Source organism: Macaca mulatta, chromosome 8 (genome assembly GCF_049350105.2).
Source record: "Macaca mulatta isolate MMU2019108-1 chromosome 8, T2T-MMU8v2.0, whole genome shotgun sequence".
Taxonomy (NCBI): domain Eukaryota; kingdom Metazoa; phylum Chordata; class Mammalia; order Primates; family Cercopithecidae; genus Macaca; species Macaca mulatta.
This window is the reverse complement of record NC_133413.1, coordinates 113,780,792-113,801,080: the sequence shown is the minus strand read 5'-3', so window position 1 is coordinate 113,801,080 and position 20,289 is coordinate 113,780,792. Positions and strand designations below refer to the sequence as shown.

Sequence of the window (20,289 nt, the reverse complement as noted above, 5' to 3'; positions counted from 1 at the left end):
CAGTATTTGCATATTCTTTGAAACCACACACAAACTAACAGCAATATAGGTGCACAGGTGAACTTCGTTCACCCTAAGAATCAAGTAATTTGAGTCCTACAATAGATCATCAGGCTGGACATGGTGGCTCACACCTCTAACCCCAGCACTTTGGGAGGCCGAAGTGGGTGGATCACCTGAGGCCAGGAGTTTGAGACCAGCCTGGCCAACATGGTGAAACCCCGTTTCCACTAAAAACACAAAAATTAGCTGGGCATGGTGGCGGGTGCCTGTAACCCCAGCTACTAGGGAGGCTGAAACAGAACTGCTTGAACCCAGGAGGCAGACGCTGTAGTGAGTCGAGATTGTGCCACTGCACTCCAGCCTGGGTGACAAGAGCAAAACTCAGTTTCAAAAAAAAAAAATCATCAGAATTAAAAACTATGGTTGATCCCTTACCAGCCTTAAGAAAAATATATATCAGATATCCAAGAAAGCATAAAAAAAAGAAAAAAAATGCAGCTTAAGAAAGAAAATGTTACCAAAAGAGTTGAAATCTCCTGTGTACTGCACCCTGACTGCATCCTCCTCCCACTCTTGATTTTGATCTTTATCATTCCCGTGCATACTTCACATTTTTCCTATAAATGATAATGTACAGTCGGCCCTCCATATCTGTGGGTTCCTAACCCATAAACTCAACCAACTGTGGCTCAAAAGCATTTGGACAAAAGAAATTGCATCTGTACTGAACATGTACAGACTCTTTTTTTCTCATCATTATTCCCTAAACAATACAGTATAACAACTATTTATTTAGCATTTACATTGTATTAGGTATTATAAGTAATCTAGAGATGATTTTAAGTATTTGGGAGAATATGCAGAGGTTATATGCATATACTATGCCATTTAATACCAAGGACTTGGGCATCCTTGGATTTTGGCATCCATTGTAGGTCTTGAAATCAATCTCCCACAGATACAGAGTGATGACTGTATTCTTAACACATTCTTTTCTTTGGATTTTAAAATCTCTTCTTTACTTACAATTTCCTAAAATTTGGATTTATACATATTTATAATAAACTTTACTAAGTTGATGATTAAAAAAAAACCTATGTCACACAGCTATTTAGGATTTAGTGAAATTGAAAATTATTTACCAAAATTAGGCCAAAGTTTCAATGCTGAAAGGAACTTTTAATATCTTAACTTGACCCAAATTAGATTATTATTTATAAAAGTTATATAAATGCAGGCTGATTGTTTTGAAAGAGTCAAAAAGCCAAATATAAGCACTAGAAATAAATTCAGTTGTAAAAAATTGACATCATTATTCTAAATGTTATGTGGAATCATAGGAAGAAACATTGCAATCATTATTCAAAGTAATATTAAAGATAACGTAAGAGATGGTTTGGTCTTAAATGTCAATTTGAAGGTACAGTGTCTACAATAATGGATCAGAAAGAAAAAGTGTATCTGTAATAAAAAGAAAAAATGAGTTGCAAATACTGTATTCTACAATGAAAGAAGAATGCAGATTAAGGATAAAACAGATAGTCTTATCAACTAGGCCACCTTTAGGGATCATTTTTCAGGGTAGCTAAAAGGAGTAACAATAAAGCTCTACACATATAACTAAAATGTCTGCAATTAATCTAGTACCAGCACTTTTATTTGTAGAGTTCTCAAATCAAAAGTAACAAATAATTATACATCAGGATTGTTAGGAATACCAATTATTTTACAACTGCCACTATATGTTTCTTCTTCTCTGACACAATTGGCACAGATCCAGGCTTGCTGTGTTTAATACGATTCACTTCCCTAGAAATAAAATATATAAAATATAAGCAAGTTTATGAGAATTCATCTTAAAACTTTCTCAGAAAAATCAAAGCATTTTCTTTCACTAGAAAAACATCTATTTAAAAAAATAATTTCACAACGACAATAGGTGAAAGGAATTTAGTACTAAGAAATCAACTTTACTTATTTAATTGCTTCTTATCCTATTTACCTAACAGGGTCCTTTACTAAGTCTAAAAACCTGCCACAGTTAATACAATTTCTAAAAGTGATTCTACCGCAACATCTACCCAAAGACAGAGAAATAATAGCCATTTGTATATTCTAAATGAAAAATAAAGACCTCTTAGAATTTCATGCCTGACTTTAAATATTTCAAAGAAAAGAATATTTCACAGGGGAAATGGTGGTAGTGGCAGTAGCTCTGCTCTATATCCAAAATGATAGATGTCATGTTATAATAAAGTATATTAGAAAACTTTTACTTAAGAGCTCTACTATAGATTAATTCTTTAACTTGGAAGTACACAAAATCTCTGAATTCCAGCTACATCAGAAATTATTTTTAAAACATTATTTACAATAATTTTTTAATATGAGCAAGTGTTTTCTTATTTTGGTATTTCATTTTCCTTGTTTGTCCTTTAAACATATTCTCAAAAACAGGTAATGGAAATTCTCCCATTCTCAGATAGTCATTGCTTCCCTTTATCGGGAAAAGGAAAAAGAAATGGCCTTCTGGGCCGGGCGTGGTGGCTCACACCTGTAATCCCAGCACTTTGGGAGGCTGAGGTGGGCGATCACGAGGTCAGGAGATCGAGACCATTTTGGCTAACATGGTGAAACCTCGTCTCTACTAAAAATACAAAAAATTAACAGGGCATCGTGGCGGGTGCCTGTAGTCCCAGCTACTCAGGAGGCTGAGACAGGAGAATGGCATGAACCCGGGAGGCGGAGCTTGCAGTGAACTTAGATTGTGCCACTGCACTCCAGAGTGAGACTCCGTCTCAAAAAAAAAAAAAGGCCTTCTGTAGAAGTCTTCAAACACATCACTAATGTACCATTAAATAACAGCACATAAACTACTCCCTTGAATGGCAGTTGTTTGTTTTCGGTGAGATTAGAGCAGAAGTCAGAAAAGGGTAATAGATAGAGTCAAATGCCTCAAAACATACTTTCGTCGACGAGCTTCTTTCATGATGCGCTGTTCCTGAATCTGGCTGTAGATAGATTTTGGTAGATGTCGATGACGAGCTATACGTTTTATATGAGGATAATGCTGAAATTTTTCCTTCAATTTCTGGTTATAATCTTTGGCTGCTTTTTCTCGTGATGTAAGCTGAAAATACACATTTTAGTATCTTAATGAACAGTGTGTTGTTTTGCTTCAGTATAAAGAAACTAGAAAGCATCCTTTTCCCCCAAACCTAAACTTTTATGATATGCAACCAAAATTGCCAATGTAATTCTACACTTTACAAGGTTATATTAGTAACACTAGTTCTGCAAGCACTGAATTTCCTTTTAGACAACACACTCGCCATGTAGAATAGATGCCACCCAGTAGAAAGCAGCAGTGCTGAAGGAGTAGGGCCGTGTGGATCACTGAGTTGAACCTTCCCTAGGCATCAATAACATAGAAAAGCACCTAAATCACTCACTGAAAATTTTGGGGGTGGGTAGGGAGGTGAGTTAAACATAGTGAAACAGGAAAGTAAAAATAAGTATCCAATTCCATAAGAACTAGCCTTTGTTTAACAAATGTTCCATCCTGGCTGACACGGTGAAACCCCGTCTCTACTAAAAAATACAAAAAACTAGCCGGGCAAGGTGGCGGGCGCCTGTAGTCCCAGCTACTCGGGAGGCTGAGGCAGGAGAATGGCGTGAACCCGGGAGGCGGAGCTTGCAGTGAGCTGAGATCCGGCCACTGCACTCCAGCCTGGGTGGCAGAGCGAGACTCCGTCTCAAAAAACAAAACAAAAAAACAAACAAACAAAAAAAAAAAACAAATGTTAAGGATGATATAATTTAGAGGAACATTTAATGATGGACCTAGGCACAATGCAATACTTATCAATCATTAAACTTAAAACAGAATTGCCTCTGATTTTCCTATCAGGGCTAAGTAGGAAATAATTCACACTTACTCTTTACTTCTTAAACTTAGTATTTATTTCTAATATAAACACTTTGTGTGTTTCTTATAGAAAATATGGGACATTTAGAAAAACATCAAGAACAAAACAAAATCAACCATAATCCCCTATCCTGGAGGTAACTAGCCAGTGATAACACCTGCTATTTTTTCATGGAATCTTTTTTAAAGTCTGAAGCTTTCTGTATTTATTAAACATTCCATTGTGTCTTTGATATTAAAAGATCTCCCAGGGACTTGCAGCCTTTGAGTTGCTGGATGACTATTTCTCTAACAAAAGAGATACAAGCTCTTAAGTTCTGAGCTTCTAGTTCCTGCATCTTCTGTCCCTACCTCAAGCAAAACACAAAATACCAATAAGACTCCATATTATCAAACATCTGAATTAATAAAGGTATTCTGAAGGTCTTAAATGTCAATTTGAATGTACAGTGTCTCCAATAGATCAGAATGAAACAAATAATTATCAATACAACCTTGTCCATTTATTGCTAACTTATTTTTTTATCACAGCTATGTCAATTTGATCAAAATACCCAAAAATACCAAAAAGTAAATTTTCACAATGTAATATCTAATAAAATTAGAAATCAGCTTTATGACAATGAAAGAAAATGAATTCTCTTACCACACCCAATTTTTCAGAAGCATTAGCTTTCCACAGGCGAATGTTCATTTCATCAGATCCACACATAATATACTTGCTGTCGGAAGTCCATTTTACACAGATAACATGCTGCATTCTCTTTGTGTGATATACCTCCCTATAGAAAAGGAATTAAGTTAAAACCCTTTGGATTTTGGTACAGATTTTCTTTGAGTAACCACTGCCTATTAAGTATCAGGATATCATTTCTGAGTCCTATAGGAGTATAAAATAAAAATTCAAATTATTGTCAATGCATTTTTATTGAACCCAGCTAATAACGTTCTGTGTTAAGTGCTGGGGTATTAAACAAATCTCCGCTCTCAGAGACCTTACTATCTAGTAAGAGAAATAAATATGAACAAACTAAGCAAAATCAGATGTACAGAAAAGTTCACAGAATAAAAGCATAAAATGCAAACAAAATATGATGTTCAACTGAGGTAACTTTGTAACAATAAGAAAGGATTTGATCTTAAAAGGCCTCTTCCCAGTATCAAATCAATTCAGGTCAACACACTTTTTTCTCCCTTCATTTTACTGAAAAAGAAAGAAATGCAATGGTCTTCAAAGAGTACCTCCTGATATGCTGAATCTAATGCCAGAATTTTGTTTTGGTTAAATTGTTTAAAAAGCTTAATTAATTAGACCAGCCTGGCCAACATGGTGAAATCCTGTCTCTACTAAAATTACAAAAATTAGCTGGGTGTGGTGGCACACACCTGTAATCCCAGCTAGTCAGGAGGCTGAGGCAGGAGAATCTCTTGAACCTGGGAGGTAGAGGTTATAGTGAGCCAAGTTCATGACACTGTACTCCAGCCTGGATGACAGAGTGAAATTGTCTCAAAAAAAAAAAAAAAAAAAAAAAAAAAAAAACCTTAATTAAAGTAAGTTGATGATTTACATGTGTGAAAAGAAAGGGAGGGCTACAGAAGTGTCTGATAAGTTGAGGTAGGAATCATTTAATAAATGGAGATGTCAAATACCTATTAGGAAAGGCTGTGAAATATGCTAGCTAAATTCACAGGTGATACTATATTAGTAAGTGTTAAGAAGGGCATTCAAAAGCAAGTAAAATACAAGGTCAGAAAAAGTAAGATGAAACTTCTGGATAAATAAAATTTCTGTGTCTGGATTAAATTATTCAAAATGCAGAGTATATAAACAGAAAGGAAATAGGCTCAATAAACTATGCACAGTAAAAGAAAACTCAAAACAGAATGACTAAATCAAATATTCATACCTATAAAAAATATCTCTAAAGTAGGCAAGGTGTGGTGGCTCACACCTGTAATCTCAGTGCTTTGGTAAGAGGATTACTTGAGCCCAGGAGTTTAAGACCAGCCTGCGTAACATAGAGAGACCCCATACCTACTAAAGATAAATTTTAAAAATTAGCTAGGTGTGGTGCTGCTCAGGAGTCTGAGGTAGGAGGATCACTTGAGCCCAGAAGACCGGGGCTGTAGAGAGCCGTGTGGCATCACTGCACTCTAGCCTGGGTGACAGAGCCAGATTCCATCTCAAAAAAAAAAAGAAATCTCTCAACCATACTCACAAAACTAGTCTTTTACACTGTTTCTGATAGGTATGTTTTAAGCACTTTGATAAACCATAAGAAATTTATTTTTAAAAGATGATTAAAAAGAATGTCCTATTAAAATGAAAACTAGATGATAGACTGCTTTTTCTTCTCCCCCTCAATGCTCTGCTTTTGAAGACTCATTTCTTATAATCTCCATATACCTAAGAAGCCCTTTTTTCCAAAGCAGTATAATGCGTTTGAAGTAGGGAAATTCAATCAGGCTTCCATAACCATTAAACATAATCTGTTCATGCAGTAGACCGGTTAAATCCAATGGTTATTAGTCACTTAAGTAACTGAGAATCCTCCTCAATGGTAAACTATGCTGAGTTCTTAACTTCTAGATATGTTTATGTCTGCATATATTCTAAGTTTATTAAGCTCACCAAAAGTTCTACTATTAGGGGCCGGGCACGGTGGCTCAAACCTGTAATCCCAGCACTTTGGGAGGCCGAGATGGGCGGATCACGAGGTCAGCAGATCGAGACCATCCTGGCTAACACGGTGAAACCCCGTCTCTACTAAAAAAACACAAAAAACTAGCCGGGAGAGGTGGCGGGCGCCTGTAGTCCCAGCTACTCAGGAGGCTGAGGCAGGAGAATGGCGTAAACCTGGGAGGCAGAGCTTGCAGTGAGCTGAGATCCGGCCACTGCACTCCGGCCTGGGCAACAGAGCCAGACTCCATCTCAAAAAAAAAAAAAAAAAAAAAAAAAAAAAAAGTTCTACTATTAGGAGACAAATACATTTTCAAAGGCTTAAATTTTTTATATACACAGTCACACTAATTTTTCCATGTGAACACTATTAATTTACTTGTTTGTTCAGTAAATACTGAATGAACTTCCAACAAAAGCCTACTTTCAAATACTGACTTAACTGTAGTTTTAAAAAATTTACTCAAAATTTATTTTTAAAATATTATGCTTTAGCCATTTTAAGGTCTTTTAAAGGAAAATATTTTTTAAATACAGATTATTCATCCAAGCACGAGCTATTTGATGTTTATAATGATAGGAAACAAACCACAGAAACAAATTAGAACTGGCTTTCCAGCAGATAAAGGCAAAGGTCAGAGGGAACACCATTTATATCTAAACACAACAGGACGTTAACACATATTAAGACTGTGATTACAAAACCTCCAAACGACATCAGGAGACAATTCCTTGGAAATGAAATAGAAGAACCCTTTTATACAATTTTGGAATAATGTGAGCTTTCTAGCTAGACCTACATTCAGCTGTCCATGCTAGCTTTGGAATAATTCAGCCTGAACTCAGCTGCTGGACCTTTGGAATCACAGGTCCTGTTTTTTTCTTTGTTCTCTTCTCATTCTTTGCGTGTACTTATGTATCATGTTGGAAAAATATTATCCTACTACCTTTGGAAGTTGTGGTGCCAAGAAATGATGGAGGACTATATTCTCTTGATTCTCAACATTTTCCAGAGGTGTGAGAAAAATGAAAGCTATTAGTCTTGCCTTGGGCCTAAATGAATAATCCCAAAAAACCCCTCATGACAATTAGGAGACTATCAAGGCAGCGACAAAGGAAGCAATAGTCACATAAGAACACATAGCAGAAGCTCTACAACAGAAATGATGAAATGAAGATCAAAGTCATCAAAACACTCCTGTCAGTACGCTTCTAACTGAAGCACCTTCAAAATCAGATAAACAGTGATAATGACAATTATCTGCTGACAATGACGATACATGGTTTAGAAATTCATATGGCTTCCTCAAATTACAGTGGAAAAAGACACAAATATCACAAGTAAAACAGCAAAGAGTTAGATAAGTAGATTGGCTATGACCATAATCATCCAATTATCATAATTTTTTGAGAAAAATTATTTCCATTTATTTGGATTTATTTTATGCATGCTTCTAGGAACACATCTAAAGCATTACTAAGGAACAATGGGAATGTGTGTAACAGCTCTTTGTAAACCATAATTCACTACACAGGGGGCTGTATCTGTACAGGACTTAAAGTCAGTCTATGAAGCGAAAACTAGAGAACAAAATTCCCCTTGCAAACTCCTTAAAATGCCATCATTTTCTGGTAAACTACCTCTACACAAAAGTATGATACAATAGATGTATAAATAGATACTGTATTTAATAACATATAGTATGTAGTAAAGGGCCAAACTATACAAAACACAATACAAATATTAAATATTAGAATCACACTCAATGTGCTTACAGAATGAGACACACACACGAGACTATGGGACAGCTGAGTATTCAAATCTCCTACCTCTCATCAACCAAGCCATACACCTACTAAAGTAAAATCGAGGAGGATGGTCTTGACAATTTAAACTTACTTTTATTTCTTTTTTAATTTTTGGTTTGGTGTACAGAGTTGGATTTGACTAAGTAAAAAGTAACAAATGTATTATTACTAATTTTTCTTAAACTGTATTGGGGCAAAAAACTTTATTAAACTTCAGGTACCCTCTCAGAAAAGATAAATAATAATCAGGACAAAGAAAAATGAAACAAAAATAGTCATATGACATTTTGGTCAATGACAGAGTGCATACATGACAGTGGTCCATTAAGATTATAATACTGGATTTTTACTGTACTTTGTCTATGTTTATATATGTTTACATAAACAAATACCACTGTGTTACAACTGCCCACAGTATTCAGCACAGTAACATACTGAACAGATTTGTAGTCTAGCAGCAACAGGCTACACCATATGACCACACAGCCTTAGGTGTGCAACAGGTTATACCGTCTAGTTTTGTTTAAATGCACTCTATGATGTTCACACAATGATGAAATCGCCCAACAACTCATTTCTCAGAATGTATCCCCATTGTTGTGACCTAAGAATATAAATGGTTTACTGGTAGGCACATACCTGCTTCGACTTTTGTCTACAGGAAAGATTCGAATAGATTTATCGAAACTAGCAGACACAAACTCCTTCCCAGTGGGAGAGTAATCCACATCAAGCACTGCAGATACATGATCCATATGGACCATTACAGGAGTGTCCAGTGCACGCATATCAAAAGTATATAAGCTGTAAAAGAATTTTTAAATATTTGACACATTATTTCTAGAAAGATGCCATATGCAGTACTAAAAGATACCAGTGAAAACAAGACCCATATGCAAAACAATGCACATCTAAACAAAAAGCTCAATGCTGTACACAAGCAGGTGAGGGATAAGGAAAAATTTCAGCAGTTTTTATGATGCCTTAAGACTCCACTTACATATACACCGACACATTTTCCTCCTTATAAATCTCATTGTAGAAAATGTGGAAATTTCAAAAAAGTACACAGAACAAAAATTACCTTTAATTCTGCTACCCAGAGGCCAGTTATTTAGTGCAGCATAATTTTTTAAAAAACCTTTTCACCATACTATTTAAATGCATACTTTTAATGAAATTGAAATACTATGTAAAGCTCTATATTCTGATATTTCATGTAGCATATTAATGAGCATTACCCATGTTATTAAACAATCTTTGAAAATATTTTAATGGCTGTATATATAAGTTCAAATAATTTATTTCCCTATATATTTTTATTATACTTTAAGTTATAGGGTCCACGTGCACAACATGCAGATTTGTTACATATGTATACATGTGCCATGCTGGTGTGCTGCACCCATTAACTTGTCATTTACATTAGGTGTATCTCCTAATGCTATCCCTCCCCCCTCCCCCCACCCCATGACAGGCCCCAGTGTGTGATGTTCCCCTTCCTGTGTCCAAGTGTTCTCATTGTTCAATTCCCACCTATAAGTGAGAACATGTGGTGTTTGGTTTTCTGTCCTTATGATATTTCCCTATATTTTAATAGTTTCCAATGTTTTATTATAAATAATGCTTAATAAAATCCCAACGTTTGGATTTTTTACTGTATTACTCATCTTTTATTGCCTTTAACTGGAAGATGTCACTTAATTTCAAAACATCAATAAAGGTTAAAAAAAAAAGCTTCAATTACTGTGGTTTGGTATTGCTAGTTAATGAGAGTCTAATTGAGCTTCTTTTATTATTTTAAGACACCAGGGTCTTGTTCTGTTGGCCAGGCTGGAGTGCAGTGGCCCAATCACAACTCACTGCAACCTCAAACTCCTGGACTAAACCTATTTTTAGCAGAAAGTCATAAAAGATGCTTTTAGTTGGCACCACTAAAACATCATATAATAAATCCTTTTATGAGCTAATACTACTTTTTTGCTTTCAAATCTATATAGTGGAACATAATACAGAAGATCTAAAGTTCAATCCACCAACAACCTTCTGCCTTGTTAAAAAAACATGTATTAAGAATCTATCAAAGGCATAACACTATAATAAATGCTTTGTGGAAAAAAAAGAGAAGACACCCTTTCCTCCCTGGGAGATTAATCTCCCTGCTTTAATATCTTAAAAAGGGGATAACATGCATGTCCCACCTACCTTATATGGATACTGAAAAGATAACCATAATTTTTCTTCCGTCTGACTGAATAGTGATAGCTGATGACTACATGAGTATCAGCTACCTGATACTCATTGCAATACAAACATTGCAGGCAGATATTTTCATTTCCATTAAAACATGTATGCTTCAGTCATTATTTATAAGATCTACATCAAACATCAGCCAACTTCTTCTGTAAAGGGCCAAATGGCAAACATTTTCAGGCAAGTGGGCCATAAGGTCTCTGCTGCAACTATTCAACTCAGGCATTATAGCACAAAAGCAGCCATATCAAATATATAAATACGTGGGTGTGGCCATATTCCAACAAACCTTTATAAAAACAGGCAACAGAAAGGATTTGGTCCACTAGTTGTTTACTGTCCTTGGTCTACATCATTCTAAATACTGACAAAATAAATACTTTTCTAAGAAGTTCTTCTCCAATTTGGAAAACTTTTTAAAGCTAAACAAATGAGTTTTCAAACTTTATAGGTATACCTACCTAGTGGTATATATTTTATTAGTACGACTTATACAATTAAGCCATTCCTGATAGAAATACACAAGTTTTTAAAAGAGGGAAACTTACTTATAATCTTCATTTGCTGCTGTAAAAATGAAAGCTTCCATAGGGTTCCAACAGATTGTATTTGTTCTCATATCTAAGATAACCTGAGAAAGGAAGCATATACTATCCCATTACCATGAAATTAATTACCTCTAAAATGGATGAATTTCCCACTTCCTTTCGCTTTTTTCCCCCACTGATTTAAGCAAATATTTCCTACACACCTATTATGTGTAAAGTACTCAGCTCAGTGCAATGGGAAGAGAAAGCAATCAGTAATTGCTTCTTAAATACACAGGCATAGTAGTAAATATAAAAACAGAAATGATTAACTCCCAGTCCCCTATCTCAAACAACTTATAGTTTAGTCAGAAAAATGTGACACATAATAAAAGTTAAAATATAAACAATAAAGTAACAAATGACTAAGTATCAAATTAGGGGCAAAATTAATGGTGAGCTTAGGGTTAACATAGAGAACTGTTTCTAAAGACAAGTATGATTTGAACTGACCTGTGAAGGATCAGTAATTCAGTGCTTCTCAATGGGAACACTATTGGCATTTTGAGCAGGATTATCTTTTGTTGTGTATTGACTATCCACTGTAGGATGTTTTGTCACTCAGGGACCTCCCACTAAATGTCCCTCTTGCATTCCCAGAACTGTACCTGGTAGGGGACTACAACCCCTGATTAAGAACTACTACATTTATGAGAGAAAGGATAAAAGAAACACTGATAGACTAGTAGAGCAAAGAAGCAATAGAAAGTAGCAGTGTTTAACAATCCCTACATCTGTCAAAGTGACCTACATGTAACAAACTCCAATTCCATGTTACCTTACTGACTAAAAGAAATAAATGAGTTGCAAATTAGAACCAGATTTCAGAGCACCTTGAAAGCCAGGCTACATTTTCTTCAACCTAAAATTAATGGAGCTCCATTAAAAACTGAGAATGTGCAAAGCAGGAGGCAATAACGACGAAAAATAAACTAAATTAAAAAAAAAAAACAGAATGAGTGTTAGGTAGGTGGGAGGGGGCAGAAATGACCGTTTATTAAACTAGTACCTCATGTCAGCATTCTGCTAAATGCTTCAAGTATCATGTTTTATTCTTGGCAAAGTGCTGTGAGATAGTTATTAATACCACCACTTTACAGGAGAAACACAGATTAGGTTAACTTGCTTAAAGTCTAAGACCAAAGTTCGTACAGGATCTTCCCATTAAATCACATGAATGAGTGAAATGATATAAGTGGTACTTTGGGAAGATCTATCATATTTATCTATTTCAAACTTCAATGAATGTACTCTCCTAGTATCTCCAGTTTATTACCTGTTGTAAAAATGATTTAGGAATAACAAAAGCAAGTATTAAAAGCATTTCTTTTGTATGTGGACTATGAAAACAGACTTGTGGCATCTGAATGATGTCCAGCCCTTTCTGTCACTCAAAATTCTAGTACCTGAAATAAACTTTACACCCTTTTACTTACAATGGCACTCCTTTCCTTACTTATAGACAGTACCTGTCTCCCGCTTGAGAGTTAGCATAAGGTTGTATTATTAGCTTTGATATCTAAGTCCTGAAATTACTACTTTAGAATTGTTAGGAAATCTGTTACTTTGAACAGGATAGTGCTTGCCTAAATGTCAAACTAGTATTGATCAGCATGTAACTGAACAAAAAAAAAGCTGGTTATGTGAATGAGTTCTAAAACTTTCTGGAATAAAATACTGTATATGTCATATGATAATCATGGGGCTTGAATTTTATTGAATATTATTTGAATATTATTACATGGTTAAGTAACGGGATGCAATACCCTTAAGAACTTTCAATTCAGTAAGTATTAATTAGAGGCCTAAAATGTACTGGCATCATGGAAGACACAAGGATGATGACTAGGATACAATACCCAGTAGAAATTTAAGAGTCTCTAAAAAGCAATGAGGAGCTGAAAGAACATGGTTATCATCATGGAGAGTTCTAAGAACATCTGTATAAAAAATTTTTTTAATTCTGAGAAAATATTTGCTCCATATTTTTAGTCACTCTATTTACAGAGGAATATATAATACCAACTGTATGAAGCAAAAGTCAAAACTGAAACTCACCTTTTTCAAAGGAGTAGCTTGCCTCATATCGTACAGTACTATATTCCTGTCAGATGCACAACTTCCCAAGAGAAAAGTCTAAAAACAAGTAAAACAATCACCGGTTAAAAGCCAGACCTGGCAGCAAACCACATCCATTCAGTAAACAAATTATTTAATTGCCCTTAATATTTATGTTAAAAAACAAAGTCCATTTTAAGAGGGTACAATAAATTATCCATAATCTCAGCAACTTAAACCAAGTATTTTCATTGTAAAATCCCCATGCTTGTATTTTATTTTATTTATTTATTTATTTAGAAATAGAGTCTTGCTCTATCACTAGGCTGGAGTGCAGTGGCACAATCTTGGCTCACTGCAACCTCTACCTCCCAGGTTCAAGCAATTCTCATGCCTCAGCCTCTGGAGTAGCTGGGATTACAGGGGTGCGCCACCACAATGGGCTAATATTTTGTATTTTTAGTAGAGACAGGGTTTCACCATGTTGCCCAGGCTGGTATCGAACTCCTGACCTAATGTGATCCACCTGCCTCAGCCTCCCCAAGTGCTGGGATTACAGGCATGAGCCACCGTGCCCGGCCCCCATGCATGTATTTTAGATGTCAGGGATGATAACGTACAGATATTACTATGTTCTAATTTGTAATAAAATGTATTTTACTTATCCACTCTTCAACTTAAGACTTGTTTCCTGTTTTTTACTGTTATAAGTAATACTTCAATAAACATTCCCCCCCCATATTTATCTCTTCTTTTGAATTATTTCCTTAGGATAAAATTTCACGAATGACATTACTGAATCAAAAGGTATGAACAACTTTATAGCTTTTGATATTTAGGGCTAATTATTTTCCAAAGAGCTGTACCAGTATACACTACAATGTGGGATACGTCCATTTTAATGCAACTGGGCAGCACTGGGTAGTGTCATTTAAAAGTTAATATCTGTATGACAGTATTTCCTAGCTGTATAAATTTATTGTTTTATTAGTAGTTAAATGTTCCTTTATGTTTAACTCTCTATAAATTAGGCCTGTCTTTTGTCCAACTGTTTGAAGATTTTTCTTTTTTTTTTTTTTTTTTTTTGAGACGGAGTCTGGCTCTGTCGCCCAGGCTGGAGTGCAGTGGCCGGATCTCAGCTCACTGCAAGCTCCGCCTCCCGGGTTCACGCCATTCTCCTGCCTACAGGCGCCCACCACCTCACCCGGCTAGTTTTTTTGGTATTTTTTAGTAGAGACGGGGTTTCACCGTGTTAGCCAGGATGGTCTCGATCTGCTGACCTTGTGATCCACCCGTCTTGGCCTCCCAAAGTGCTGGGATTACAGGCTTGAGCCACCGCGCCCGGCCTAATTATTTTATTTGTAAGTCAATTAAAAATGTGCATGGTACTTACATAACCCATTGGCATTAAGTAAAAATAAGCCCTTTATCATCCAGTGGATCCCTGAAACCCTCTTTCTGTAGCATCATTCCTCCTCACTCATGGTTCCTGACACTCACAACTATTGGCTTCTGCCCACAATTACTTCCTATTGCAAGTATGGGGGCTGCAAGAAGAGCTATTTACTAAATAGTTGCATGGCCAGCTAACTCCTCCTACTGTCTGTACACAGTTCAAATAACACATCATAAAGCTAATGTTATGATCATGATTTCCTCTCAGTTCTTTCTGAAAGCCTGCTATCTTAATGGCTGCTTTTCGGAGACTTCCCTAGTGAGGTACCTCAACCTTTCTTGGCTTGTTATGTCAATGTCACCTCAGGGTCTGACCAGGTTCCATTTCTAAAAAGAAAGACTTTGAACAAAGCAAAACAATCTACCTAGACCAAATGCCAACTTTCACACTGTAAAACGTGCCAATGATCAGCATAAACTTTTGGCTTTACCAGAATTCTACGCTTCAATATTTTTAGAGAAAATTAATTATTAATGATTAGAGGAGACAAATACACTCCATTTGTTCACAGCAACATGCCCTTTCCATTAAATTTAAAATAGGGTAAGAGACATGCACACCATTTACTTTTACCACTAAGTTCATAAGGTTAATAGTAATTAAAAAAAACAAAAAAACAGCTGAACAAATACAGCTGTTATACAGGCAAGTTTGAAAAACACGGTCACTAGGTCATCCCTAATAATTATGATTTTAGAATTGGTGATCAGCTCTTCTGATACAGATGTTCACCAAAACAGAGAAGCAAAAGACTTTTTTGTTCCTCTAAATAGTAAGAACCAGTGTCTGTTTGGGTTTTGTTTGTGTGTGTTTTCTTTTTTTTTTTTTTTAGTAAGTAATACCATCACCATCTTCAATTTGGAGAGCACTTAAAAAATGCTCACATATGTTATCAACTTTTAGAGTTGGTCCTGCTCTGCAAGGGTAGCTGCCTTTCCATGCATGCCATTTCTCTCTTCTACAACCAAGGGGAACATAAGGAAGGAAGATGGAGGATAGAATGAGAAAGATGTAACAGAGACAGATACTCCAGACCAGGCATCAGAAAACTTTTTCTGTAAATGGACAGAGAGTAAGTATTTTAGGTTTTGTGGGCCATATGGTCTCTGTGGCAATTACTCAACTCTGCCATCATAGCACAAAAGCAGCTACCGACAATATGTACGCAAGAGAACATGGCCGTCTTCTAGTAGAGCTCTATTTACAAAAACAGGCAGTGGGGCCATATGTGGCTCACAGACTAGTTTGCCAACCTATTCTAGACCTGTAGCCTCTCTAGAAAGTGTGTGTGTGTGAGCATGTGGTAGTTGCAGGAAGAGTGTCCTCTGACTTCTCAGCAATTCCTCAAGGCCAAGCTCACATCACACTGCAGCATCTCATTTTCCAGTACATCATACAAACAATTTTTATACCTATTTTGACTCAACCTTACTTCCTACCCTTTATCAGGTTGAGTCTTTAAGAGCATACACTTGCATATTAGGATTTTTCTCTCATACTACCTAAAATGGTAGCCTCACAATAACTGCTAAAATTGGCTTATATACGCTGTGATTGCCTTTTCTTTCAGCAGGAAAAAAGTATCCCTACTGAGTATTTTGGACAATCAGTTCATCTACTGTTATGTATTAAGAAAAAGTTCAGAGAAAGATCTGGGGTCCAAGGGCTAGCTTAGCCTTCAGGACAGCCTCCATTCCTAAATTCAGACCTAAACAGACAATATGTAGTGGCCAATCTCCAACTCTTCCCTTAGGCCTGGAGGAACTGGGAATCACAATTCAGACTTCTCAGCAAAGAAAAATGTAACTATAACTAATTACCATGCAGTTCAACAATAATCACAAATGTTTTTATGAAGCATTGGTACCTTACCAACTACAAATAGACAAAATGATGTCCAATGCTCCTTCTTCTGACCGCCAAGCGGGGTAGAAAAATTAACATTTTCCTAAATGTAAAATGACATAATCTATGGCACATGAGGTTGAAGGCATGAGTAAAACTAAAGTTAAAACAGGACTATATTTACTTGGATTTTACCCCAATGGGGAAACGCACACACCACTCCTCTAACAATGCTTAACTCTAGTATCTGGGACTAAACTGCTGGGAAACATGTTGGGATTTGAGCAAAGGTATCAGAACTCATATACAATCAGGAAAATTGACAAAATGCCAAAACACCATTAAAATTCAGACGTTTCTATCATACATTCAAAAGTTTCCTAAACAGAACTGAAATTATTAAGCAATAATAAGGAAACAAAAAGCAAAACATACTTTAAAAAAACACATTACCTCAACTGGGTTAAATTTAACACTACTTATACTGTCAAATCCCCAGGTCATTGAACATATAGGATTAGTTCTTTGTTCATCCCAAATGTCTACTTGCTGTCCACATGTGGCAAAAACAGCTTCTTTCCAGTGATGATCAATCCCAGTATAGACTGTCTTTAAAAGCAAAAAGATTGTTATGAAGAGGATTGTTTTCATTACCAATTCAAATCTGCAGAATAATATTTTAAACATATTTATCTACACTATCTTTTTTTGAGAAAAGTCCTGTTCACAAAGAAACTTCTTTGAAGTCCTTACGGAGGAAACAATACCATAGACAAGACATTTTAAGAATGAAATCAATTTTGTTTTAGAAATTACTAACGTGTTTCCAACTACAAATTATCTATACCTCATACTCATACCGCATTCCCCTATCCCTTTAAGAACATTTAGAACTTCTTGAAACCTAAAGCAGAACCTATATATTATATACTAACTATAATATTGAAATGACAAAGTGATTTTTAAAATGTATATTTAATTTAAAGATTAAATCTAATTTTGGAATTGTTAGGTGAATATAAAAATGTAAACATTATAAAACATGGATAGGCCAAATGTTCTAAATTATTCTTAAGATAAAACTAAACCATCCATCATCTGATTTGCAGAATAATTTGGTAGAAACATTAATAAGATTTATACATGATGCATAATACTATTAAATTTCTTCATTTCCTAAAGGAGTCTTTCAACTAAGAAATTCTGAGTTTTGTGTAAGATCTATGATGATATAAACCGGACAAGCTGAAGCATTTTCTGAACGTCTATCTTTTTCTCCATGGTCTTGCTATAGGAAATGTTTCATTGTATTCTCTAGCTAAAAACAGAAATCAAACTCTACTACAACGAATACCAAAAAAAAAAACTTGTTAAAATTCTTTAGCATCAAAGGACCTTAGCTGCATTAAATATTGCGTAAATGGGTCAACAATTACAGCCTAAAGTCTTTCGTTTCTTATTTGCATCTTCTTCCCCATCTTTGGAAATTATAACTATAAAATAATTTTAAATAAAATAATTTTAATAAGCAAGCTATTAGTCAATTTACTTTTGTACCTTTCCTAATATCGTATGTAATGGCTCTTCCTCCTCTCCATAGCCTGGCCCATCCATTTTCCACTGCTTCACAGTTTTGTCATCACCAACCTAGAAATATATGTTTTATTATGATGATGATAATGAACAAGAGTTATAAATTAAAACTTGCCAACACATATATCAAATTATAACTATCTTGTTTAAAAAAGATAACATACCATATCATTCCAGTATACTTATTGATGCATTTATATCCCACCTTGTTTTAGTAGAGATTTGTGACAAATATATAAAGTACATAAAACTAAAAATATAATGAGTAGAGCAAAAGAAAAACAAGAACAGGGGCAAAGTTAGGTCATGCATATTATGATAAACATGGCATTTCAACTTAGAGAAAAAATGGATTATAAAAAATGGTATTATAATATCAGGTTAGTCATTTTAAAAAATTGAGCCAATTTGATGCCTACATGAAAATAAAATTCCAGGTAGTTTTAAATGTAAAAAATAAAATGAAAAACATGAAAATACTGGAGAGAAGGCATTGTTATAATACTGAAGTAGATAAAGTCCTTTTCTGCATGAACTGCAGAAGCTACTAAGTCAGTGGTTTTCAAACTGAACTTTGGGCCTCTGGAGGACCCTGAGAACTTTTCAGGGTCCACACGGTCAAAACTATTTTCATAATGTTAGTAAAGACATAGTTTGTCTTTTCACTGTGCTGACAGCTGCATAAATAGTAAAAAAGCAACAGTGAGCTGAACTGTTGGCACGTTAGCCCAAATCAAGGCAAAGCAACAAACTATGGTAATTTAGACATGGGTATTTGGCAGACATGTTCAAGCTATCAGGTGAAACAGACCACAAAACAGAACATAAAATATAGTTTGAGGTTGAAAACAAAATCATAAATGTGGTACTATATAACTACATATATACCAAACTGCTAGTTTTAACTTGAAATCTTACATTTATATATTAGATACAATCTATATCCACTTTTTGATAAAAACATTAACAAAGATATATTTATCTATGGGAAGAATATGAATGTAGCTCTTTCCTTGCAGCAAATTCAAAAAGGAAAACACTTCTTGCAAAACACTTTACAGTGCCCATGAGATGAGAACAGATAAGTGATCAGGAAAGGTTTTGGTACGAAGATTACACAGGGATGTCTTTTGTTGAGGATGCCAATGAACAGAATATCCTTGTAATAGACAAAAAGTATTTAATAGGGCTACATCTCATTAACAACTCTGAATCTGAGCCACTGGCACTATCAACTCAATTCTAGAAACCTGATTCTACCGGGAGAATGTAAGATGTAATCTAGGTACCAGGTCTTGACTGACCTGGCTTGACCCAAAGAGACATTTTAGCACCTACAGAACACAGGGTAAACTGTGTCCCCGAGCATCCCATTCCTAAAGACAGCATCCCTCCATCAAGTTTCTGATAGTGTCTGCAAGCTCAAGACTGAATTTCCTTGTAAATGACCAAGATGTTCTGCAGTCTACTGAGTACAAACCTCAGCAGACCACCAATTCTGGGAAAGGTTTTCTCATTTTATAGAAATGAGTAGCCAAACAAGAACATGTGCCTGGCTACAACAACATCTCATCTCCAGGCTGGTTATGCTGAAGAAGGAACTGTTGGTATTATAAATTGGGATATTTTAGTGAAGTTCATGTAATAAAAGTTTATGTTTTGCAACACTGTGTACTAAATTTTTAAAAAACATTCTTAAAGTTGTACCAGCAAGTAGTCTTCACGTGTCTTATCTTTGACAAAGCACACATTACTCAAAAATATCTTCATGGCCGGGCGCGGTGGCTCACGCCTGTAATCCCAGCACTTTCAGAGGCCAAGGCAGGCAGATCACTAGGTCACGAGATCGAGACCATCATGGCTAACAGTGAAATGCCGTCTGTACTAAAAATACAAAAAAAAAAAAAAAAAGGAAAAATTAGCCAAGAGTGGTGGTGGGAGCCTGTAGTCCCAGCTACTGGGGAGACTGAAGCAAGAGAATGACATGAACCCGGGAGGCAGAGCTTGCAGTGAGCAGAGATCGTGCCATTGCACTCCAACCTAGGCAACGGAGGGAGAGAGACTTCATCTCAAAAAA

At 35.6% G+C, this 20,289-nt stretch overlaps 1 protein-coding gene across 1 annotated transcript in view; it reads right to left on the bottom strand.

Moving 5' to 3' along the window:
* Nucleotides 1–1,629: 1,629 nt before the first annotated feature.
* Nucleotides 1,630–20,289, bottom strand: part of DCAF13 (DDB1 and CUL4 associated factor 13) — a 27,369-nt gene continuing 8,709 nt past the window's right edge. The window contains 8 exon segments of the mRNA XM_028852851.2: nt 1,630–1,812; nt 2,970–3,133; nt 4,578–4,713; nt 9,060–9,224; nt 11,222–11,304; nt 13,319–13,396; nt 17,073–17,228; nt 18,177–18,266. Of these exon segments, the coding sequence (XP_028708684.2) occupies nt 1,725–1,812; nt 2,970–3,133; nt 4,578–4,713; nt 9,060–9,224; nt 11,222–11,304; nt 13,319–13,396; nt 17,073–17,228; nt 18,177–18,266 (960 nt within the window). The 3' untranslated portion in view covers nt 1,630–1,724.